General features: G+C 45.1%; 2 protein-coding genes across 3 annotated transcripts in view; both read right to left on the bottom strand.

Moving 5' to 3' along the window:
* Positions 1-114: 114 nt before the first annotated feature.
* Positions 115-1,895, bottom strand: CEBPD (CCAAT enhancer binding protein delta). The gene has a single exon (XM_042029049.1). The coding sequence runs from the start codon at positions 1,608-1,610 to the stop codon at positions 582-584; it is 1,029 nt and encodes a 342-aa protein (XP_041884983.1). The 5' UTR covers positions 1,611-1,895; the 3' UTR covers positions 115-581.
* Positions 1,896-10,112: 8,217 nt separating this feature from the next.
* Positions 10,113-25,317, bottom strand: part of PRKDC (protein kinase, DNA-activated, catalytic subunit) — an 82,780-nt gene continuing 67,575 nt past the window's right edge. For both annotated transcript variants that reach the window (XM_042029047.1, XM_042029048.1), the window contains 15 exons: positions 24,876-25,056; positions 24,223-24,383; positions 22,635-22,846; positions 21,545-21,632; positions 20,711-20,854; positions 17,897-18,101; positions 17,285-17,352; positions 16,794-17,014; positions 16,385-16,477; positions 14,449-14,541; positions 13,159-13,230; positions 12,873-13,074; positions 12,250-12,438; positions 11,505-11,644; positions 10,113-10,479 (listed from right to left, as the gene is read on the bottom strand). In XM_042029047.1, coding sequence (XP_041884981.1) covers positions 10,275-10,479; positions 11,505-11,644; positions 12,250-12,438; positions 12,873-13,074; positions 13,159-13,230; positions 14,449-14,541; positions 16,385-16,477; positions 16,794-17,014; positions 17,285-17,352; positions 17,897-18,101; positions 20,711-20,854; positions 21,545-21,632; positions 22,635-22,846; positions 24,223-24,383; positions 24,876-25,056 — 2,274 coding nt within the window. In that variant the 3' untranslated portion in view covers positions 10,113-10,274. The remainder of the gene's footprint in view (positions 10,480-11,504; positions 11,645-12,249; positions 12,439-12,872; positions 13,075-13,158; positions 13,231-14,448; positions 14,542-16,384; positions 16,478-16,793; positions 17,015-17,284; positions 17,353-17,896; positions 18,102-20,710; positions 20,855-21,544; positions 21,633-22,634; positions 22,847-24,222; positions 24,384-24,875; positions 25,057-25,317) is intronic.

The raw sequence follows: 25,317 nt of genomic DNA, 5'->3' as shown, positions 1-25,317 counted from the left end.
GGCCCCCCCCCCCCCCCGCCGTGTTCCCCGCCCGTGTTCAGCCCCTCCCGGGCAGCGCAGCTTTCCCCGCCGCCAGCCCGTTACTGTCACGACACAGAGCAAACGAGAACAGGGTTGATTTAAAATGCTTTTCTTTATTCTTAGAAATGCTGTAAAAATTGATATAAAAGGTTGAGCATGCTCAGTCTTTTTTTTTTTCCATCCTACTGTCTAAAATACATGGGATTTTGAATCATTTTAACAGATGTACCATAGCTGCATCGGTATGAGTAAAATGTAGAAAAGACGAAAACTACCATTACAAAAATAATTTAAGGGGAGAGAAGAAAAAAAAAATAATATATTTAGCTTTTTTTCCCTTTTTCGCAAGTTTCGTGGTGAAAGACCCAGGCATCGCTCCACGTCGCTGCCACATTCCGAGCTCGGCCGCGGGCCGGCAGGTCCCGCCGCGGCTCCGCGCCTCCTGCCGGCCCGGCCCGGCCCGGGGCGCCGCGGCACGGCCCGGCAAGGCTCGGCACGGCCCTCTGAGGTATTTATCCACCGTCTCCCGGAGTCCGTCTCTCCGTCCCGCTCCCCCCCGGTTACCGGCAGTCGGTGCCCGAGCCGGGCTGAAGGAAGGAGGCGCTGGGCAGCTGCTTGAAGAAGTGCCGGAGGCTGGTCAAGTCCCGGGTGAGCTGCTCGATCTTCTTGTGCAGCTTCTCGTTCTCGGCCGAAAGCTCCAGCAGCTTTTGCTGCATCTCCTGGTTGCGTCGCTTCGCCTTGTCGCGGCTCTTGCGCACGGCGATGTTGTTGCGCTCCCGGCGCTGCCGGTACTCGGGGCTAAACCTGTCCACGCACTTCTTGCCGCCCCGCTCCTTGCCCCCGGCGGCGGCGGGCGGCGGGACGCCCTGCGCCGGCCCGGGCACGGCGACAGCGGCGGGGCCCGGCGAGCGGGTGCTGCAGCTGGAGGGGGAGCTGCTGCCCGGCGGCTCGGGGGACGTGGGCGGCGTGGGCTGCCCGCTCAGGTTCATGATGGTCTGGGCGCAGGTGGCGATTTGCGAGGGCAGCAGCGAGGAGGAGAGGTCGCTGTCGCTCCAGTCCGGCTCCTGCTTCAGAGCGCCGCGGGAGGAGAAAGAGGAGGAGGAAGAGGAGGAGGAGGAGGAGGAGGCGGTGCGGGGCTCGGAGCCCAGCAGGGTGGTCATGGCAGCGCCGAGGTCCTTGGCGGGGTCGCGGCCGGCGCCGCCGCCCGGTGGCAAGTACTCGCCGTATTCCCCGCCCCGCTCGGGCTTGTGGTTGCTGTTGAAGAGGTCGGCGAAGAGCTCGTCGTTGCAGAGCTCCAGGTTGGGCACGGCAGACATGGAGTCAATGTAGGAGCTAAAGTCGATGGCGCTCTCGTCCTCGTACATGGCCGGGGCGGCGGCGCTCAGCTCCGCCAGGTTGGTGCCGCTGCCCCCCACGCCGCCCCCCGCCTCCTCGCCGCTCATCCCGCAGCCGCCACGGGCACCCGGCTTGCAGGCGGGACCCGGCCCGCCGCCGCTGCCCACCTTGGCGTCGTAGAAGTTGGCGGGCTCCAGGCACCAGCTCTTATAACATGCCGGGGAGTCCAGGCTGTAGAGAGCGGCGGCGCTCATCGGCGAGCGGGACGCGGCACCGCACGGCCGCGGCGCGGGGGCTCCGGAGCGCGGGCACCAAACGCCGCTCCGCGACGGTCGCAGCTCCAGCCTCTGTCACGGGCAGGTGGGAGCGGGGCTGCTGCTGCTGCTGCTGCCGCTGCTCGCACCGCTGGCACTGCTGCTGGTCGGTGACACCGGCGCTGCCGCTGTAGCCCCGCCGTCTCCTCCCCGAGGGGGCCGATCCGGGCTCCGGTCACGCCGTGAGCAGCGGTAGGAGGCGGGGATGGGACAAGGCGTCTCAGGACCTGGGAGTGAAACGCCCGCTCGGTCCCTTCTTATACGGCGCGGGCCCCGCCTCCTGCCCCAATGACGGGGAACGACTGTTCCCGGCACCCCCGGGGACCCGGGGGCGGGAGCGGGTGGGGTGCGCGGCCGCGGAGGCAGGGCTGCCGCCGCAGCGAGCTGCCACCTCCCGGCGGAGGGTGGCCGCGGTCCGAGATGCCCCCGCCACAGGCTTGGACGGTGCCGGTGCCTTTCGGGCGCCTGGCGCCCTCCCCGCGTCGTCCCGTCCCCGGAGAGCGCTGTCCCGACGCCGGTACCGGCACCCCATTCCCGCGGCTGAGAGTTAATTTTCTCTCTTCCACGCGGGCCAGCGGAAAAGCTGGTTGAAAAAGCTGATTTTACCCCACCGCCGCCACCAGCGCCACGCTGCATCCCCCACGCGCTTCCCCAGCGGCGCCTTGGATGGAGCGGTACGGGGAAGATGCTGCCTGCCCCACGCGTGGCTCTGTGTATCACCCGAGCGCCCTCCCCAGGCTCATCTCCCTTCGCTGGAGCACTGGCGGCTTCACCCGAGAAATCCCCCGCTCCGGGGAGAGGGTGGTCACTTGGATTTCTTCTGGCAGGACATTCCGGTGGGAAAGGGGTCTTTGAGGCATCTTTAGCTGCTTCACGCTGTCTGCATGAAGTTATGCCTCTTAAAACCTTGCATAAAGTAATTATGCATGTTGTTGACCTCCGCCCTCCTTGCATCCCACAAACTACTACTACAGAATTGGCAAGTATCAGAGAACTGAAAATAGCTGAACTTTCAGCTAAAAGATAAGTTTTATAGTTTTATAAGAGTTTCTAAAACCCTGGCTTCACCCCCTGGTGCTCCACGGACTGAATTACTATAGAAACACAACAAAATGCCCTTAAATTTACTCCAAAAAACCATTTACTTATTTATAATAGTTATAGAAGGCCCTTCTGTATTTAAGATAGGACTTTCCAGCCCAGCGCTCAGCTGACGCTGCTGGCACGGAGCTGTGCCCTGCAGAGTGCGCTGCCACTCGCCCAGAAGTGGTTTTCTGGGGACCATGGGTACGTGCCGATCATGCCGGGCCTGCTGCCCCTCTCCGGGCAGGACTCCATCTGCCGCCGCCGCAGCTGTTGCAGGACCGCAGCTGTTTATCACAGGGGTGTGTGTTTTAACATAAGTAGCTGGGAACAAGACTGGTACATGCTCTCCCTTTGGATGTAAACTCCTCGTGGGAAGGCTTGTGGGATCAGGGTAAGTGCGCAGTGCCTGGCAGGTGAGGTTTTACATCTGGCAGGTAAGGTTTCGCTTGGAGAGGCTTTGCTTTTAACTCTAGCATTGCCAGATGTCTCATGTTTAAATAAACTTGATTTCCCTTCTCATCAGAGGATTGATCACACAACCTCTATCTACACACAACCTCTATCTACACCAGCATTAACCACTGAATTTGACAGTGGCACAAGAAATGGTTGCTTTTCTTTTTTCCACATTGTCAAAGAAATAATATGCCCCAAACCCTTTTTACATGTTATTTTATTTTTTGCCTTCTACCACTGGGGTCTATTCATGTTGCACAGCTCTGCGTCACCTGCCCTTGGCCTGGTCTGGCTGTCCAGCAGGGAACATGGTGCTCCTGGACCTTTTTTCTCTGCATGAAGTGCAGAGGAGTGTGCACATGAGGCATGGGAAGGTAGTTCAGGAATGAGAGGCAGTCTGATATCCACTGTCTCTCCCCTTGCTCTGCTCGAAGGGGTTAGATTTCACCGGTTGTAGTCACAAAATTATGATTTGTCTTGGAAAGCACTCATTCAACTGTTTGCATGCAGAACTGTGTTACACTTCCAGCTCACTGAAGTCCTTACCCCAAAGGTCAGCCAGTGTTGGCATGCCGCTGTGCCAGCCTGAACATGCCTATTTAATGCCCATCATGTGTTACTCCAAAAAGACATGCAATTCCTAGCCAGGTCACCCGACCCCCGCTGGGCACCTTGCCTCCTGGCAATTAGATTCTCAGAATCCCTCAGTAAAAGGCACAGAACCGCTGTGTAAGCCTCAATATAAGCCATCTGTGTCACAGCTAACCATGGGGGGTACAGCATTGCCCAAAGGGTCTTCAGGACCTGGAGGTGTGTTCGGAACTTGTGGTCAGACCTGTCAGTGCCTGTCCCCCAAACCCAAGCAGCAGGATCCACCCCCTGGAAGGTGGGTTGGTTGTGTTGGTTGCTGAGCCTGAGATGTGTGATTTCAGGAGAATGTTTGAGGGGGTTCTCCCACGTGCCATGCAGGGTGTGAAGCCCTGGGGTGCTACGACACCTGCAGCAAAGCATCCAGGAGCATGTGATACTTGGCACTTACCAGAGCAGTGCACTGAAGGCAGGACAACATCCACACTCTACTCTTCCCTGGGGTGGATTTGTCTGGCATCTCGGCAGCTGAATCTGTTCCCATCTGCACGTGTAATTTCGTGAGCAGTGAAGTACAGACAAGCCCTTGATTTCCCTCATCTGTCCTGCTGAGTATCTGACCCACCGACTCACAGCTTGTCTCTGGGATCCAGTCATTTTAAACAGCAGAAGAAGCAGGTGATCATCTGAATTTCAGAATAAATTCTTTAAAACTTGCTTGAGGTTCATGCTCCAAATCAAGGAAAGTATTTAAACCTGGTGAGAAAGGACAAGAAACCTTTCTCTAAGAAGCAGAAAAAAGGCAAAACTTTTACTTACTCTGGACTGCTGGCTGTGAATCCCAGAGAAACATCAGGACCTTGAGCCCTTCAGGGATGGCAGTTAAATCACACTGTATTTCTGACAAGTTTTTCCTCATAAATAGGGGACAGGCCACTCAGGGGAGGTAAGGAAACAGGGTAATGCCTCAGCATGCTCACCTCCAGCAAGCCAGCCAGGCATACAGGACTTCTTGGGACAGTGGGACTAGGAGTGTGGCGAGGCTGTACTGATCCTGAGGAGCCTCAAGAGCCCTTCTCTTCTCTTGATATTATGGGCTTGAGAAAGCGCCAGCAGGACATCAGGTCCTGGGGGATTAATGGGTAAAGACCAAGCTGACAAGGGGGAAAAAGATGGAGGACTGGTTTGCTGCATTTCTCCTCCCCACAAGAAGCACCAGGAGTGCAAGTATCCTTTCATCCACTAGCTGGAAGCCAGCAATGTCACATGGGGCCTGACCAGGAAATGGGACACGCAAAGGAGGAGGTACAAGTTGCCTGGGGAGAGTCAAACAACCTGCCCACACACTCCTAGGGAGGGACAGTACCTGGCTGAGGTTGGTGTTGGCTCTTGTCAGCCAGCACAGTGACTGCTGGACAGTCGCTTGCTACCCGCTCGTGCCACCTCTGCCAGGGCTCCTGCCTCTCCCTTGTCCTGAAGCACTGTAACAGGATTTTGCTTGTCACTTGTGCTGTACTTGTACATCATTGCCTGCCTGTGGCCTCCCTACTCTTGGCAGCTGAAGAACTTGACGGTAATTGAAAGGATTTTTCCTTTTAGCTCATTTAGTTGAAGCTCTGTGTTTTGTCTCCCTACAGACATTTAAGCTCTGGCAGTGTCAGCCTGGGCTGGGTTTGTCCAGCTGCACCTGTGGCTGCTGAGCTGCTGAATAAGATCAGGGTCCCCAGGGTCCCCAAAGGCCAAGTGCTACTGCAGCAAAACACCTCAGAACCTGTGTTCCTTGTTCTATCACACTCTTTGGTGGATACTCTGAACTTTTTTGTGATACAGGTTTTGCATGAATTGCCATTCATGTGATCAAATTGACAGCTATATCTTTTGCCTGGATATTGATTAATATCTTCATTAATCAAATGAAATCTTGTGTGGTATAATTTACTGTGAGTATAATGGACAAGTAGAGTCAGTGCTACCCTCTTCTATCCCATCAAAAAGGCAAAGAAAAAACTCACCATGTAAATAACGTGGAAACTGTAACCAAAACTTTTCCAGTCCCTCTTGGCCACTCCTTCATGTTATCAGAATGGTTTGGGTTGGAAGGGACCTTAAAGTTTATCTGGTTCCAACCCTCCTGCCATGGGCCAGGACAAGTTCCACTAGATCAAGTTGCTCAAAGCCCCATCCAACCTGGCCTTGAACACTTCCAGCAATGGGGCATCCACATCTTTTCTGTTCCTGTGTCTCATCACTTTCACAGTGAAAAATTTCCTCCTAATATCTAATCTAAACCTACCCACTTTCCATTTAAAACCATTCCTCCTTGTCCTGTCACTTCAGACCTTGATAAAAAGTCCCTCTCCATCTTTCCTACAAGCTCCCTTTAGGTACTGAAAGGCTGCAGTAGGGTCTCCCCAGTACCTTCTCTTCCCCAGGCTGAACAACCTCTCAGCCTGCCTGCACTGGAGAGGTGCTTCAGCTCTTTGATCATCTCTGTGGCCCAAAAAGCCTCCCAACCTTTTTGCAACAATGATATACCCCTCTAAACACCCTATTCTGGACAGATCTTTGTTTGATGTAAGGTGTGGCTCTTTGGTAGTTTTGCGACAAGACCAGCGATACCAATTGGTGCTGTGGGTGTCTGCCAGGGTGTGAGCTTTCTGTGTGGGTGCCATTTCTTACAGGCAGCATAACTTAAAAATGACATTTTTAAAGCCCATGTAATTTCCAAATGAGGCACAGTATTAATGAAGTGACTCGTCAGACCCTCATCCTTGGGGGAAAAAAAGTTCTAAAGCAGAGGTAATAAATCCTTATCCTCAATTTTGAAAAACAAGAATTTTGGGGAGAAATGTCTCTTTATATAGATGCTTACTTTTGGAAGCAGCTGGCCAAACCCGTAAGTGTGAGACCAGAAGAGCTGCAGGAAATTCCTTATTCCATGTCTGAATACGAGCCTAATTCATTGTTTTTGTGGAAAGCTCCCAGGCTCTTTCCTGTGCCCAAATGTGTGCTGGTGCTGTATCACCTCTCAGCCACAGAGACCTCAAGATAACATTTAAATTGGGGGGCAGTGGTGGGGACTAAGGGAGAAAATCCTGATCACGAGAAACAAGAAGCAGCATGCAGGAACCTCTGTATCAGCTGGGAAAGGAGACTGTAGGCTGCAGTTCCAGTTTCCTCTGGATTCAGCTGTAAAGTTATTCTTAGCTAGAGGGAAATTGTAAGATTGGCAGGGATGGTAAGGATTAGCTTAAACACAGTATCATTCCATACACTAAGAAAAACCTAGTGAGAATATATGCTAATGTTTTACATAACATTTTAGATGCAACTAATGGATTTCCAGATACAGTGCCCATCTATCTGGTTATTTAATCTGAGAAGGAAATACTCTGTCTTACTTGTGAATAGTTCCCAAGTTTTGTTTTGCATCATGAGACCTGATGCAGTCTCTGACTCTGATCTTCACATCATCTTACTCTTTTCTGGAAGCCAAATAAACCCACCCTGTAAAGCACCGAGCCCAGCAACTTGAGGTTTCCATTGTGTAGTACCTCCCATGCTGCTTCACAGGCTGGCTCCAGCCTTTCCATTTAGCTGCTGCATCTTACTGAGAGCAGCCAGGACTGGGGACAGAAGCTGCCATTCACATGTGCTGGAGGTTATTTCCAGGGCCATTCAGCTGCAGGGTGAAAGCTCCCTAAAGAAAGTTAGGGAAACTCCACTTGCTCTGCACAGGATGTGTTGAAGACCCAGCAGCCTCGTGCTTCGCGCCTCAGCAGACACATGAGCTTGACAAACACATGACTAATAAGGGCTGATGTAGCCGAGGCTTCCCACTGTTGTGCTTCTTCTGGGCCAAAATGGAGCTTTTAAGTATTGAAGTTGTCATGAACACGTTCTAAGCCCGTGTCACTCTTGCCTGTGTCACAGCCTTGAGGGCCTTTCGCTCTGGACTGCAGGGAGCAGTGAGCACGGGGCAGCAACCCCCAGTCCCCTCCCCAGGAAGGGCCAGGCTGCACTCCAAAGCCCCTTCCCAAAGGCCAAGGAGGGATGCCTGCTGTGCACAAACATCTGCTGCTGCTGAGATATCAGAAGTCCTACGAGAAGAGCCTCGTTAAAGTATAAACCCAAACTTTGTCCTCCACAGTGCAGGTCAAAGTACCCAGTAACTATCTGAGGTATGTGCCAGAAGTGCCATTAAACACCTCGTACACCCAGCCACTTGATTTCTAAATGCCCTCTGCCTTTTCATGTTACCTTTTTTATTGTGCTTTAAACTTTCTTGTATTTGTAGAGTGACAGCATGAAAGCCAGGGTACCTCACCTGACCAAGTTTCAGTCATAAGGTTGCAGTCCTAATTGTTAGCAGAGATCAAAAGAACAAAACACCATGACATCTTACTGAAGTGTATATAAAAAACTATATTAAACACTTTTATTAAAATAACCCCCACCTTACTGTCCAGTAATTATCATCTCCATAAATGGGTAAATGTAGAAGCTTTCTGTGATTAAAGTGCCCTGAATTAACTTTTGAAATGAGGTATACAGCTGAAAGTTTATTTTTAAATGTTTCCTCTACAAAAATACATTCCAACAATATTTTTAATTAATAAAGTCTGATAAAAATGTGGTGAATTTCTTGATTTATAACACTATTGACACAAACCATTGAATATGTTTATTAAGAAGAAAGGTAACAAATAGTAATTGTTGCTGGGAAGTATTTGAAACAGAAAAGCTCCCTCCCCATTCTTTAGAGCTCAGCATTCTTCCTCATCAGGAGTTTTTCACGGAGCTGTATCCAGGAGGCAGAATTCTCTGCTCTCCAGCTGACAGATTCATTTGAGACTGGTGCCAGCAGCAGACATGGCCCTCAGCGAGACCAGAACTGCCCCACTGCCACAGAGGCAGGACGGAAATCTTGTAAGCAGTGAAAGGGCAAAGACTCATTTTTATTACACCCTTTATGATAATTATTAAAAGCCTCAATGGGATCTATCTCCTGCAGTGAATCTGGGTAATGAGCAACAGTAGTGTTTGAGAGAATTCTCCTTCTCCCTCACTGCCCATGCTGCAGTTTAATGCCAGCTGGGAGCTCAGCCCCACAGAGCTGCTCCTCACTCCCTCCAGAGAGAATTGGAAAATGAGACAACTCGAGGGCTGAGACACAGTCAGTGTAATAGATTAAAGCAAAAGCTGTGCACACAAGCAAAGCAAAACAAGGAATTCATTCACCACTTCCCATGGGCAGGCTGGTGGTCAGCCATCCCCAGGAAAGCTGGGATAACAGTGACTTGGGAAGACAAACACCACCACTCTGAGCATCTCCCCCTCTTTCTCCTTCTCCTCCCAGCTCTATGTGCTGAGCATGACACCCTATGGCATGTGATATCCCTTGGGTCAGCTGGAGTCAGCTATCCTGGCCGTGCCCCCTCCCAGCTCCACATGCACCCCGGACTCCTCACAGTGTGAGAGGCAGAAGAGGCCTTGTCCCTGTGCAAGCCCTGATCTGCACTAATGAAACATCCCTGTGTTATCAAGTTCCCAGCACACATCCAAACCACAGCCCCACTCTAGCTGCTCTGAAGAAAACAAACTCAAGCCCAGCCAAACCCAGCACACCTGAGAACTGGCTGCTGGAGACAAAGAGCCACATCTGGCACAACCCCCACAGTTTGGCATAAGCAAATTCCAAAGTGCAGCAGCCATTCCTGTGCTGTGCTGCAGTTATGGCAAGAAGCTTACAGCGCTCAGCTCTGTCGACAGCGACTTCTGGCTTGGGCCAAACAATAATTTGGAAATAACACACTGTGAGCAGTGCAGACTTCCAAAGGACAAAGATAACAGGGTAAATGGCTAATTGCTAAAAACAGTCTCATCATTACTATCTCATTATCCAGTAATGAAAAAGCTGTTCAGATACTTTAGGTGTTATCTAGAGCTAAGAGCTGTTTTCTGTTTAATTTCACCGTGTGGTTCACTGATACTATTGATATGAAAATCTTCTAATTTTAACTACAAATAGTATGTGGCTGCAGAATGGTTTCAGTCGATTGTCATCAAGGTCTCTGCAAAAGAAAAGCACAGACTCACTACATCACTGCATGGACGCCCACAAGTTTGCAGGGTATGAATTTGTGCTTTCCACTGAGGAATCTTAGTGCTTTTCAAATAAATCTTTAAGCTCTAGAGCCTCTCCAGTTCTTTCTACATTGATTTTAACGCAAAGACAATAAAGCTGCTTTGTTACAGAACCACACTCAAGAAAAATAATTTTAAAAAAAGAATCAAAAATCACTGTTTCAATACAGCTTTAATACAAAAGTTTATTTTCTCTATTAGTCAAGTTAACCGGTGATAAAAGTAGTTAAGAGCTTTTTTACTTTTTGGCCTTAAAATTCTGCTCTAGTTGCAGCTGTGTTTTAGGGTACAGATCCCTTGGCAGACAGGTTTGTAGAGGGCAGTTCCTCACATCCAGGGTTCCCATCCTTCCCAGACTCTGCCAAGAATATTGGGGTCTGTCGCTTGATCGATGAGGCACCTCACTTGGGTCTCCTCTGACAGTCCATCCTCTGGCTCTTTGGCTCTGATATCATGGTTAGAGTTACCACGAGCCACAGCTGCAAAATCATTATAAGCAGCTGACTTCTCATGGCCCAGGCGCAGTTCATCACTGAAATTGAGAACACAAAAATAAGCTCTTACTAAAAGAAACAAGCAAAAAAAGTGAGATGGATTTTTAAACACAAAACAGCACTTGAAAAATAAAGCTTGAATTGAGATCAAGATGTGGAGGCTGCTCAAGAGCTGTAGAAGGCTTGGCCAGTGAAGACTGGTGACTTCAGGTGTCCTTTACTAGTAGGTATTTGGCATGAATATGCCAATCTTGTCAAAGGTCTCTAGCTGAACAGATGCAGCAGTTCACATCCAAGCTGTTGATCTCTTTACCTGCCCTCCTGATTTGTGCCTATAACAAGTATTTTGCTGCCTTTTCCAGTTCAGCCTTGACCGCAAAAGGGACTCCTCCCAAGTCCTGCACTTTTCAATATTTGTATGGTTTTAAAACAGGCTTGCTTTCTTTGCTTTACTGTCTTTCCCCTGATTAATCCAAAATGCCTTTTTAAGAGAGGATGGAAGGGATTAATTGTACTTTTAACTGAACTTTGAAGATATTCTGGCTTGAGCCAGACTTGACTAGACTGACATAAATAACCTGAGAATGCCACCAGATTTGAATTTGATGTTTCTCGTAAGCAGCTTTCCTCCATGCCTCCGCTACAGCTGGTTCAGGTTCCATTTCAAGCAATCCTCCATCAGAAGCATATATTAATTTAAATATGATCCCTACCCTGAAAGCAATGGAGACAAACATAAAGAACAGTGGGGCTGAAGAGTATGAGATTAAGCAGCCTGACAGGGAGAGGAGGCATATGTTGCCAGGAGCAGTAAAACTGCTCAGAAGGCCTGAGTTGGAGCAAGAAAACTCACAGAGAGATATCTGGTGTTTTGGCTGGCAGGGTGATTCAGAGAGATTGTACATGGACCAAAATTATTCTGACAGAGGGTTTGTTGAAATTTTGCCCTGTCTGTCTCTTCTCTTTTCCTAGGCACCATTCTATCCAAAGGGAGCAAGATCTGACACAGGAGCCTTCCAAAGCTCTTAGTGGAGCAGTTTAAAGCAAAAGGAGAGCATCTTACCAAGTGATTATTGCTGGATTGGCACCTGTAAGCTTTCTTCTGACATAGCTGACTTTTTGCAAAGGGTACCAGTTTACTTCAGATGTGTTTATTTCCTTAATCCACGTGCCTCCTTTTGCCAGCTGTCTTTGTTCAAAGTTCTAAGGAGAAAACAAATTTGCCCTATTTATCCTAAATCACACACTTAAAAAAGGCTTTTAAGACGAAGATCATAGCAAGTCAAGCCAGTATCTTAACTGCAGATGCAGTGGAGGACAAAGCAGTGAGATAATATCTAACTTGCCTGTGACCTTAATTTACAACTCAACTTACCGAAGTGCAACTAGTTTCAGATTTTTTTTTCTCTGTAACTATTGGTTCGATATATACAGTGCTGTTACGTAAGTTTAAGAGGTTCAATGCAAGAAGTTGAAAATATTTATGCTGGTGCTGTAAGTGACATAATGTGATCAAGAGTAGCCCACATCTTTAGGATTATCATGAGAGATAAAGAGCAGTACACCGACAACACAGACATATGCTACTATTTTTTGTGCATAAATATAGAATTCTGTCATTTTAAAACACTTTCTTAAAACTTAAAATACTTTTAAGTTCAGTTTCTCTGAGAACTTAATAAAACCAAGAAAGATAAAAGGAGTACTGAGAGTGAGCCTCAAGGAATACTTCCTTTTTCATCAGTTTTATTCTTATTACAGTTTAAGAATTTTCACATGAAGAAAAAGGAAAGAGGACAAAACCCCACCTTCCAGTCCAAAGAAGGCTCTTTTACGAATACATCCATGGTGCTGATGAGGAGGTCTGGATCTGAACGATAAGCCCTCAGGGCGTGCACCATCACGCTGTAAATGAGTCCCCACTCTTTCACTGGCATCATCAGATTAACAAACTGGCGAGTCAGGCGAAAGGGCATCAACTCTGGCACACGCAAAAACTAGCCAAGGGGAAGGGCAGTCAAAAGAAAACAAGAAGTAAGAAGCCTTGGAACAGAAGGATTAGACGGGAATATTTTGTTCTTTTTAAGGTTTGAAACTGTCTTTGTCACTTAACTGAAAATAACGCGCAAAAGTAGAACTGAATCAAGTTGTGACATCAAAGCTAGTCATGAATATTCAGTGACAGTGGTTGAAAGCATGGTTGAACTGTGTAAAACACCACCATATTGACTCTGTGGAGTTCTATAGCTCACTGCTTGTCTGAGTATATCTGGACTCAGATATTGTATTCAATTAACTAGAAATAAGTTGTAAAGATTATTTTGCGCCAAAACAATGGCAACTGAAGAGCATCCAATTTAGTACAGAGAACACATGCGTAATCGCACATAACAAACGCAAAAGCTGTAACAAATTAGCTGGAAACAAATACCTGTGTGGCTGCACCAAAAGCGTATCCAAAGTCTATTCCCACCATGCCACCTGTCTCCTTGTTAATCATGAAGTTGGACAGATGCCTGTCTCCAATCCCAAGTATCCAGTGGCTGATGCACATCAGTGCGTGAGAGCTGGCAAAATGGGAGCGCAGGGCGAGGAAGGCCTCGGGAGATGTGCTCATTTTCACAAAGGCTCGCCTTAACAAAACAGAACTCGGCTTGTTGAATGCAGAGAAACACCAACATTTGTTTCACAATGTGCAGCCATCAGCAGCCACTTACCGCAGCAGGTCTTCTGGAACGCTGCTCTCCCGGCTTCTGAAAGACGTGACTGCTTCTGTACGGTTGGCATTTCTGCAAAGTAGTGGAGAAATAAAGGTAGCTGCTGAAATAACAGCCCCCTGCATGTTGAAAGTCAAGATATGCCCAGGATGGCAGCAGTGTACGGTGCTTACTCCAGTAGATGGTACAGCAAAGCCACGAAGAGTTCATCCCCCAGATTTTATCTGATATTACAAATGCCCCATCCCCTCTCTTTCTCACAAGGGTTATTTCCAAGTCTGACATTTCTAAATACAAAAGAGTATGTAGTTTTGTGTATTTTCCCCCAAATTAAGTAGATGAGTTGAGTTTTATTACAGCAATATCATCATGTCCTTTCTGGCTGAACAGTCTCTTCCAAGCAGAGGAATTAAGGCCCCAGTTAAATCTCTCAGCAACAGGCTGAGGCCATACTGACACTAGAAAGTAGTGCAGCACAGGGGAAGCAACAGAACTGAAGAACTGGTGCTGAGGGCATTCATGCCATGCAGATTTGGGGAAGGAGGCTTTGTCCTAGCCCATGTCTAGTTCTGAATGCTCGTGAGAGCTGAAATGTGTTGGGTGCTTTCCTTCCAGTCTACTTTCCTCTGAAAGGAGCAGAGTTGAGAATTAGAGAACAGCTCTTTGATGCAGCAGACAGAAGATGAATGGGGGTGATGGGGAATTACTTTAAAAGGACATTCTGGATCTGAATAAAAGTATTAATTCAGTTAACCGAGTCAAAGTTTTGCTTTAAAAAGCAATACATTTGCACGTTATGAGCTAATAAATGCTCCTCTGAATGCTTCACTTCACCACCCACAGTGCTAGATCTAGGTAGGTGTGGAAATTCCTCTGAGAGGATGCTCAAGTTGGGACCTAAACCACCAAATATTCTTAAATTCTCAGTGAATCATGGTGATTTTCTCTGTCCAACTCCAGCAGATGCTCGGGCTCTGAGGCAGCCTACCTAACTGCATAATCAGGAACAAGATGCCTAGGAAATAAAGTTGAAGAGCAGCATCTGCTTCTAGACACTTTCTAAAGGAAGTGAGCAAGCTTCTGGAAGCATTCCTGTGCTCTGGTAGGATTTTTGGCAAGAGGAATTTTGCACAGCATCTCCAGTAAGAGAAAGCAGTAAAATGAGCAAAAATCAGATCTAGCCACCATATTATAATGCAGATCATACTTTTTTCCTGGAATTTCTACAACTCTGCATGTGTGCACATTCTAGTTTCTACATTTCACATGCAGTTCTCTTTTGAAACCCACCTGTACATAGCATGGTATCGAGAGATGATGCCCTGTGCTTTCCCACCCATCCTGGACAGCCACTCAGAATAGGCAGCACGAGGTCCTCTTGGGCTAGGGACAAAAAGAAGAAAAGCACTGATGATTTCCCTGTATCTATTTTCTATTTGATTACCCACAGGTTGTGTGCCGCTCTAACCCATGAGATTTTTATGCAAAGGAAGAGTCGGGAAGCTACAGCCTACATTAATTTTAGCCTTGCTATGGAAATGAAGTTTTTGCAGTCAGAGTATAGGCTGATCCATCCATCTCCTTCCCCCCCACCTTTGAACACACTTCAGTCATATCTGACAGATTAGACATCTCACTGGTGTTAATTTGTCAATAGGTACTGTGAAAATTAGATGCTGCCTCCAGAAGAAAGGTCCAAAATAATTTTTCCAGGGAGGAAAAGGTAATTTTGACACTGCCCTTGTAGCCTTTGAGAAGCCTTATGTGGTCTACCACAGTACATGCTGCCCTTTGTCCACCCAAATGGGCAGGGAATGCAGGAAGGCAGTGGTATCTTCTCAGCGTGCACGAGAGAGGAGGAATGAATGGGTGCTTGAACTTAGGGTATTAATCCATGAGAAGCCAGTATTCATCAGTTGCACTGCTTATGGAATAATTTGGTATTTTTCTCCCATCTTAACTAAATGCATCAGACATTAAACTTCTATTCCAGAGAGGCAGCAACTTAGCAGAGCAGCTGCCTTCTCTCTTCCTTCCAAAGCATGTTTTGAGATAGAGAATGCCATTTCCATTTAAGAAGCACTTATCAGTTATAGACTGTAGCCCATCACCTTGGGTTAAAGAAAAGTATTTCAAAAATTCAGGAAGTTGTTCCCCCCACCCCAACCAAAATTTTCCTTTGTGAGTGCTGTCACTTAACCATAGCTCAATATAAAATAACTTAATTGTCTTGACTGAATAACGTATGGGGATCTTCCACATTGAACATACTATAAATTTCCTCCCCTCACGAGATGGTTCCATGTGAGTCCTCCTTCACTTTCCCACTCAGTGAATTGAGATCAATGTAATACCACTGCTGTTCACAACAGTGAATCAGACAGCAGTAATGCAGGAACTGTAGCAGTTCCTAAACCGCTCACAAATCCAATAACCATAGAAATAAAGACTCTTTGGAGTCCAACCTCCATGCTGGAGTTTCCTCCAACCTGCCCCATAAATGTTAACCAGTAAAAACAAATGGTGACAACAACACTCAGGCAAACCCAAACAAAGATTATGTAACTAAGAACCACATTGGTAAATTAAACCACATTTCTAAATTCCAGGACAGAACTAGGCTGAAATGCTAGAATTAAATCAATTTTACAAATATTCAACCTCCAATTACAATCATGAGAAAGCAATATAATTTATTCAAACCCAGCATTTGTATCAAGCCAGAGAGAGTGCTCTTTTACAGTCGTGTTCTGTGCATTTGCTGCCAATTTCCAGCCCCCATCACTGACTCACTGCTGAACTCAGGTTCTGAACAGCTCTGTCTCTATTCCCTTCCCCTGCCCCCTATTGACCTAAGTCCATTTCCTGCCTGATCAAATCAAGAGATCAAAATCCTCTGCTTGTAAAATCAATCTGCTGATAAGGAAATGATGATGATAATGACGTCACACATGATTATAATTATAAGCCGCTTGTTTAAACAAGCTGGGTGGAGGATATTCCAGGTACAATGGCACTCATTAAACAAACAGTTGCCAATTACTAATTTGGGTCAGGAAGTACAAACTGCCTCCTTGCTTATAAGTGCTTTTATTTCACTACTTAATAAAAAAAAAAAGAAGAAAAAAAGAGAAAAGAAAAAAGAAAATCCTGCCACAAGACCGTCAGTTATCCAAAACCCCATTAGTAATGCTCTGTTAGAGCAGACAGCTAAACCAAGCGTCACCTGTAATAGCTGGTATCTTCCTCTTCAGACATACTATTTTTAAGGAATTCTTTTAAGGTACAGGTATTTTCCAGCCACTTGATGAGTCCCAGTCTGGAACAAAGTAATTCAGAGATAAGAACAAGTAGCTCAGAGCTGAACTTTAGAGGAACACCACAAATGGAAAGCAACACATTCTAGTGCCTACTAAAAGAAGGTTAACAGCTACCGATTTAAATATACTCTGAAAAACACTTTCCAGACAAAGCAATTTCAATGTTGTTTAAAAGGAAAAGGAAAAAAGATAAATTAAGCCAAGGCACAAAACACTCTCAATCTGAACCTGGCACACAAAATTCTCACTTTCCAACATCCCAAAAGTAATAGATGTTAATATAAAGATTTCTGTCCCTTCAAGATAAACGCCTACCTTGTTGTCATGGGGATGACCTGGTAAGTTTTTAACTGCATGTTTCTTTGGCTACATGCAGCATCCTGGGAAAGGATAATGTTCATTACATCAAAGAGCTGCTCAATGCGCTGGTCTTGTCGCAGGTCTTCACCACCTTTGACAAGAAAAGGATACTCCTGCTCATCGCTGCCTCGGATTGTTATACGTTTTGGCTTCCTCAAGGATTCCATTACACTTACCTTGGAAAAAGACAGGAAAAAGCAGAATATTTGTGACAGAAGACTTGGTCTTACAGAATCACCACTGGCATTAAGCATATCTGTCATTCCTAGATGACATAATCAATTTACTCAATTATACTAGGAAAACAAATGCCCACTTGCAGCCCTTCCTTTGTATGCTGCAAGATGTGTAAACAAGCAACAACCCTGCTACTGCCAAATTCTTCAGTTGGAATATGGACACAGATTTATACTACATAGGATTTTGACTCAATCTTAAAAACATACCCGTTCATCAAATCCAGAGATTTTTGCATGGTACTCTGGCAGTGGCTTCCCTTTTCCATCATACTGACCTGAAGTGATAGTGGAAAAAAAAAATTAGAAAAAAGTTACATAAACTGATGTTATTTTAAAGTGTGTTTAACACCAGAACACCCATCCAAATGTTTTGTCAAACTGGTAGAATGACAACTGAGAAGAAAATACTTTTACATGTGTAAAAAAGATCCAACATACACATAGTATGATTTTCATCTGTGAATTACTGATACCCTTTCCTTATCTCTTAGAATTGACCTCTTGATGGTTTCAGAAGACACAACCTTTTTTGAACTAAATTTAAACACAGATTTATATTCAGATTTCCTGGAGTCAGGCCTTTAGAAAAATACTAAATTCTTAGGTAAGAGATACAAGCTTGAATACAATTTTAAAAATCAGGACTACAGTTTAAGAACAGATTTAAGAGATAATGAGTGAACAGAATTATTTCAAGTAAGGCCAGATAAGGCATAAAGCCAGAAAGAAGGGCCATATAGCCCATACAAGAAATAAAGCTCAAGAGCAGCAACTTTCTTGTAAGGGACAGTTCACTATCAACACTGAAGGGGAACTTACCAGGAACCTCTAGTTCATTCCTCAAGAACTCAGCTTTGAATTCACTCATCCATGGTGAACATTCTCTGAGGTTCCCAGGTTCCTTATGGGTTTTGCTCATTTTTGAGTGGAGAGACGTTGCAATCTCACCAAAGTCACTTATCTTCATATTCAACAGTTCTGAACCACCTTTGCCAAAATGATCATCCAGGTCCTTCCCAAAAGCCTAACAATCATTTATAGAAAGGAATCCTGTTTACACAGTGCTAGACACCACCTAAGAGCACCAAAACAGTACCTTCCTATCTACACACACAGCTCGCTTAGATATCAGGAAGAAATTCTTAATATAAACCAGAACAGGCTGCCCAGAGAAGTTGTAGATGCCCCATCCCTGAAGTGTTCAAGGCCAAGTTGGATGGGGCCCTGAACAACCTGGTCTAGTGGGAGCTGCCCCTGCCCATGGCAGGGGTGTGGAAACCAGATGGTCTTTAAGTTCCCTTCCAACCCAAACCATTCTGTGATTCTGTGAAATGTTTTAGATGTTTTATTTACTATCGGATTTATTATCCATGGATTTATTACTGCCGAGCAATAATTTTGGACATAAAATGTATAAACTCATATTTAAAAGTATTTGAAATATCCTGATAAAGGAAAAGTGCAAAGTCATTTCACATAGGCCCATTCAATAAACAAAGTAAGCATTATCTACAAATAGTTAACTGAGTTGACTTCCTGTGTTCAGAATTCAAGGTTCTAGAAAAACCAAATGTTTCTTCTTGGACCTGGAAAGATACGTTTTTTTAATGCCTGATCATTTTTCTCCCAAGCTGTGAAAACACAGCTATTTCACTGCAGTAAATGAAAATACAAAAAACATTATCCTTTTGAGGAGACTGCTACAGTCAAAAACACCTTTATCCCTTAAATCTATTTCCAGATTATGAGCCTGAAGTATTGCACATAGTAGAGCAATTTTATGTGTTAGTCAAGAGAGACAACTTTTTTTCCCCAGCAAGAACACTAGAAACGATACAGTTATTCTCACAGCACATTTTGTTTCTTCATAATAATGCATTGTGAAAGCAAAGAATTCAGAGCCTGTGCATCATCACCTTGACTCTCTTCTGAAGCTACTCTCTGCAGGAATACTGCTCTCCCTCTTCCCTTTAACAGAGAGGAACAACCCTGATATCCCTCTCTAGCATGTCTCTTGCTCTTCTTTCGGTATCCTCTACTACTGCACATTTCAGCTTCTTAAAGAGCCATGGATTTTTTTGTGTGGGCACACAAATCACCCAAACAGCCTTTGTGCTTATGCCTGCCATGTCCCTTGCTGTGCATGCACCCTATATAGCTGCTCCCCTCTCCCTACCCCCCACCCTGACACCGGCACATCCTGCACATTCTTATCCCCTGCTCTTAAGTTTAAAGTCATTATCATCAAAGTCCCATCTTATCTCACAGCAACACATTCAAAGGGCTAGTGTGCCCCTCAACTCCCAATTACCCTTTCTGCTTCATTATCACCTCACCTCCTCCCGACTCCACCTTACTCTCATCCTCCACCTTTCCCGCTCATGGGGAAGGAATCTCCCTACAAATACCCAGGTTAGTTTATCTAACGCTAATGTGACATAAGGATGGCCACATGGGAGAGAGCTGGATGCACCCCGCCCTGGCCACGGGGCTATGCACATAGAGTGCAAGCAGTCAGGATGCTCTTTCTACAGGAGTATCACTCTCCTGGCCTCAGCAATTTGCAGCTCAGGGCTTTCTGGACCAGGAAGTGTGCATTTGTATGTAAAAGCTCTCAAAGCATTTCCCCCTCTCCGTGCTACTGGCCTGCTTGCTATTTGAACCCATGAAAGCACCTGTAATAGCCTGCAGCAGGAGTTCAGCACTTAAGTGTGTACTGAATGAGGAAACACTTCTCACTGGTCTGAACCTGCCACTTCCATAGAGTATTTACTTCATGTTTGGCACTCCCGATAGAATCACAGAATTGTTAGGGTTGGAAAAGACTTTTAAGTTCACCAAGTCCAACCATGGGACTGATGTTAAGAGCTTTATTGTACCTGGCATCATTGCATCTTTTCCAACTGGAGGAATGCTAAAGTTGCTTACGCAGTGGTTACTCTGTACCTCTGATTATTCTTGCCACTTTGAACCTCATCCAATTTTACTATATCTGTGTTGAGAATACTGCAGACAAGGACTACAACATTCAAGAAGCAAGAGTCAGGGAAGGCTGCTATGCCAATGTACAAATCCATGTTCAGCTCTCTGTTCTTAAGAATGATGAACATTCACTTTTCTTTCTTGACTGCCCTTGAGTATTCACAGCTGATGTTTTCAAAGAACTACCACAAATCAAGATTTTGTTCTTGAATTGCAATAGTCAGCTAAACCCCAAAGAATTTCTATGTGATACTAGGGTAATTAAATTTTCTTGCCACACGTGTTACTTCATTTTCTACACTGATTTTCACCACTTTAGAACTCAGTCAGTTTTGTAAAGTCTTCTCTATAATTCTTCATAGTTGTAACTCTTCTGTATTACTTACCCTAAGTAACCTTGTATTGGCAGCAAATTCGAGTAGTATAATACAGCAAAACTCCCTAAGAACATTTATTCCTGTAGGGCAGTTAGAAGAGGAAAGTGAACTATGTTAACTCCATGGCTTCTAGAAAAGAAATCCCAGTCCTGTACTCCTGACTTGATCAAGTCTCATCAAGTCCTGCAGCACCTGTAAAAGCTGTGATCTTTTGACTTTCTATTGTCTTCTACAAAAGCACATGATGTCAACGCTACTCAGGAACCTCATATACCTGAATAAACCTTTTCCTCGTCAATCCAAGGCCAGGAGCGTCCAAATTTCCCAAATTCCTGTACATTCTTTCATACATTTCCTTAAGCTTCTTTTTGTTTCTCTGAGGTTTTGACAATTCATTTTTGACATCCTCAGTCCAATCCTGCAAAGAGAAGAAAACAGATGAGTACTGAGAAAAGATTTAGTGACCCTTGCTTTTCAGTAAACCACTCAGATTGCACTGGGGTTACTGTATTTAATAGTAGTCAACTATTATGTGTCTTTTGACAACAAAAAGAGCAACCAAAAGACTGTGGAAATATTTTCCTTTCATTCTGTGTCTTGATAAAATGTTTCTACTTTATTACAATAATTATGTTTACTACCATAGTGTTTAGTGCTAACTAAGAAAGCCTTTGTGGGGCCAGGAGTGGCACCAAACACAGGGCAAGAATCCTTTGGACAAACAAGTCAGAACGTAGACAGGATGCCCAGCAGGAAAAGGGCATAAGAACACAAGTAGTCCAAAATTATGAAGATGGCCACAAATGATAATTCTGTAAGGCTTTCAGAATGATTAAGAAACACTGACTGCAGGGCAGGGCATAGACCCTGAAGGGAAAAGCTGAAAAGGGCTGAAGCAGAACATCCAACTGGCACAAAGGAGGGAGCCCATCACCAGTGAAAGCTGCTGACAGCACCCTGACATCACCATCATCATCATGTGCTGGTGCTGAGTTGAACCACTTCCTGTGGCTGTGGTGTCAAACTGAACGGTGTCAGGCTCCACCCAGCACTTGCTCTTGAACAGAGGGAGAAGAATGAAGGGGAAAGGGGGAAAAAAAAACTTTACCTTGAAAATCATTACAGGATTAGAGAGCTGCTCCAGGGAGTGAACAAAATCTTGAACTACTCCTCCTCTATCCAACTTATTCTTGATCCTTTAAAAGAAGAGAAAAATGCATCACAATGCAACAGGAACTATCACCACCTCGCCTGCAGATAAGCAATGATCTGGACTGTCTGCTGTATACAAGAATCTGGTAAAATAATTCAGGTGTAGGCAGGTGAGACTCCCTCAGAATTCCCTCTTGGGCTGCATGACTGTTTATATGTTGACTAAACATGCCACACAACTCCCAATTATTTAATTGTATGTCCCACTATGAAAATAGGAACTTGGTGAGTGGAAAGCATGCTTGAAACAGACACAGGCATTGACCAGACTATACACCCTGTCATGACAGTTATTGAAGGGTGATACTGTCTGTGAAACACAAGACTATATTTTTATTTTAAGCAAAAATTTATTCAGCAAATGTATCAAACTTGAGAAAAAGGCAAAAAGACACCCAAAATGTAGTTCTACAGCATTGTGTGATAGAAACTGATTTTTGCCTGGGGATTAACTCAAGTGTCACTTCATGGCAAAATGGGCAAGGGAAGGCTTGTAGGAGAAACTGCATGTTGCGTACTGAAAAAGCAGAGAACACCACTGCCAAGAGCTGCATTCCCCAAGATAACATGCATCCATTTCACTGCCCTCTCTGAAGTCTGGCAGGAGCATCTATTCTATTTAAACATACCTGCTTCCTCTTGGTATTAGAAAGATTGTAAATGTTCAATACCACAGAATTACAAGGAAAAACGGGTTGCCTCTCTTTGGTCTTTTTGTTTTATCTTGGAAAACTTCTAACTTCCAACAGCCTGGGTACTATATGCATCCAACACTTCATAAAGTATTCATGCCACCAACCTGAGTATGCCTGACACTGACAGAGCTGATGTCTTGCATTTCTCTGTGCCTTTAAATGAAAACTCAAGACCACCCTCTAATATTTCTCGTGCTCACTGAAGAAAAGAGTTTGCATAGGAAAAATAAATAAATCTGTCCACTCCTGAATAAAAAACATACAAAAGAGCTACTCCAATTGCAAATTCACCTCTCTACAAACTCCTTGTTCTTGCAACCAGCTGCAGTATCTTTGAAGCAGTAACTTTCACTGCTGATCATGAAAGGGTAGATGAGTGCCTGGGGATAGGTATTTGCAATCTCTTCAACAGTATGTTGTACAGCTACTGCTTCATCCTTGTCCAGTAGTGCCATCATCTGGCTAATCCAACCGATGAACTGCCAACAGGGAACCGAAGAAAGCTGCAAAAACAGACACTGCTTTCAACTTTGGTCCTCCTCAAAAGCACCAAACATAGCAAACAAATGAAACTGCTCCATGGTGCAGCCTGACAGGGAGAAACATGAAAAGGAAACAGAGAATGTCAACTAGGGGTGCAAAACATCCTCCGATGAAGCACAGATTTGATTATTACTATCACTACTACTACCACCACCGCTGCTGCTTAATAGGTTTTCCATTATAAAGATTTGCAGCTTGTTGATCAATATGAGGCTTTACACTCAAACTTGTGGCCTTTGTCTCTGGATGCAATACAATTATTTTTCATCATCACATACAAACAACTCAAAAGTCTGAAGGAATTCACCATTGGGTTGAAGTCCCGATTTGAGTAAAAAATGCCAGGAAGGGGAAAACTGAAACTCCTATCACAGTTTTGTCCTCTGTTCAGCTTTAAGAATTGCTAATAGAATTTATTATTAGATTGCCAGTATTTATCTCATGGAAAGACAGAGGATAGGATACATAAATGCCTGGTGAACTCCCTTTCTGGGTGAGATTTGTCAACTGGACCAGGTGTCAGGTTCTGTTTGAACTATTGGTGTTTCACTGCGGACACGCCTTATGCACCTCAGTCATTTCTTCTATTTTCCCAGTTCCTTGGGATAACTAACCCGAGTTTCTGTCTCACTTGAGTTCCTTCTCTGACAGGGCCTGTTGCTCTGGGAGCAGCAGCACAATGACACTGGCTTGAAAAGGCATGCAGGCCAAGGCAGGAACAAGCATGAGTCACAGAGAAGGTCTCAGCTTATCTGCCCCATGGCAGCAGGGAAGGCTCATGGTATCCTGCCATGGAATGCCAGTGGAAAGTCAGGTTGTAGAAGGAAGGAAGGAAGGAAGGAAGGAAGGAAGTGGGAAATACAAAGGAAGACAAAGCTTCAGAGGTAGTAACCTCTGAAGTGAAGGAGGACTGGGAAAGGTGGGAGACATGGAATGAGTCTGGAAAAGCTGTTGGCTTCCTGCATACAGGAAACTCAGCCTACAGGAATAAGATACATTCCTCACCCTAATACTAACCACCTTTATCAGCTCATTTATATTGTTCTGAAGGAAAAAAACCCCAAAACATACCAGAGTTGTTCTCCAGCAACTCTCAAACTAACATTTGGAATCAGAATAATGACAAAAATTTGAACTTTTAAGAAAAACTTTTCTGTCCATATGAATTACTCAGCAAGTTACAGAAAAGACAAGGAACAATGATGGGATAAAATTTATCTGATTTCCCTGAAGCAAAACTTACCAGTCTAACCTCTCTATGTATCCAACCTCCACCCCCACCTTTAAAATTTGATTTACAGCAACATTTGCTGCCAGAAAAATTGAAGCAACTAACCTCTTGTGTCACTAGACCCAATGTCTCTGCTGGATATCTTTCAATTATTTGGAGCAGTCTAGGAAATCGCAGCCTGGCTTCTCTGGAATTCAGTTTTAAAGCTTTTATCATTTTCTCCACGACAATAGCTGGGAACTGCTGCAGATCCACAGTGTCAATTTCTGCCAAGAGACATTAAACTAGAATTATCAGAAACACCATTACTTGTTCCATGTCTTTGATCATCTGAAACATTCATCTTTACAATCTGGTATATTTTTTCAAGTGTATTTTGTATTTTTACTTTGTTTTCCTTCCCATCTGTTTGAACTGGACACATCTGCAACACATCTACTTGGGGACTGTAAGGATTAGCTTTATCAGGAAGCTGCATCACTGCCGGTATCTTGCCTGCTTTAAATACAAGGCTGCTGTGGTCTGGGAAGGAACAAGGGAAGCATCTGCTGGATATGATATATTTCTCACAAGTAAGGAGACTACAAGTGCTTCACTAGTACCAAAGCTAGCAGTAACAGTGGATGTGAAAAAAGGAATACAAACACTGCTGAACTGGAGGTCAAACTGCTCCATCTAAATTCCAGCTGTGGGTATAGGAAAAGCTCATGGATCACAGATAAATACACCTCACAAGCTTAGGAGAAATCCTGACTAACCAAGCAAGCCTTCCTCTTCCCTGCGCAGATACTGGTCACAGAAGCTGATCAGAGTCATATATGCATCGACAACTCCCACCACGTCCACGTGCTCCATGGAGTGGGACTGCACCTCCTCCTCCGACTTCCTCACGGCACAGCTGAAACACTGAAAAGCCTTCTTGTTCAGACCCGCCAGCACCTGACATTCAACCACCAGAGGAAAAAAGCACGCATTAGCAAGTAGCACTGAACAATCCTTTCTGAAACTGGAGCTTCTTTGCAAGTCTTGAGTAGATAAAACTTGAAGTGTTTTAAGACGTTCTGAGCAGCTGATACAAAGGAAAAAAATTGGGATGTTATTTATAGCAGTGATTTCCAGAACTTTAGTTTCCACAATTTTTCAATGGAAATATATAAACCACAATTTAAACTTAAATTAGTCTTTGGACATGTTAACTGG

This window comes from Corvus kubaryi, unplaced genomic scaffold (assembly GCF_017639235.1).
Source record: "Corvus kubaryi isolate FWS band 111438036 unplaced genomic scaffold, C.kubaryi_AGA036_p1.0 37312, whole genome shotgun sequence".
Classification (NCBI taxonomy): Eukaryota; Metazoa; Chordata; class Aves; order Passeriformes; family Corvidae; genus Corvus; species Corvus kubaryi.
Note: the sequence above shows the minus strand (reverse complement) of the source record. Positions and strands in the feature narration are given on the sequence as shown.

Bases quoted from the DNA above. Each gene is read 5' to 3' on its own strand.
- CEBPD (XM_042029049.1), bottom strand. From the start codon at position 1,610: ATGAGCGCCGCCGCTCTCTACAGCCTGGACTCCCCGGCATGTTATAAG.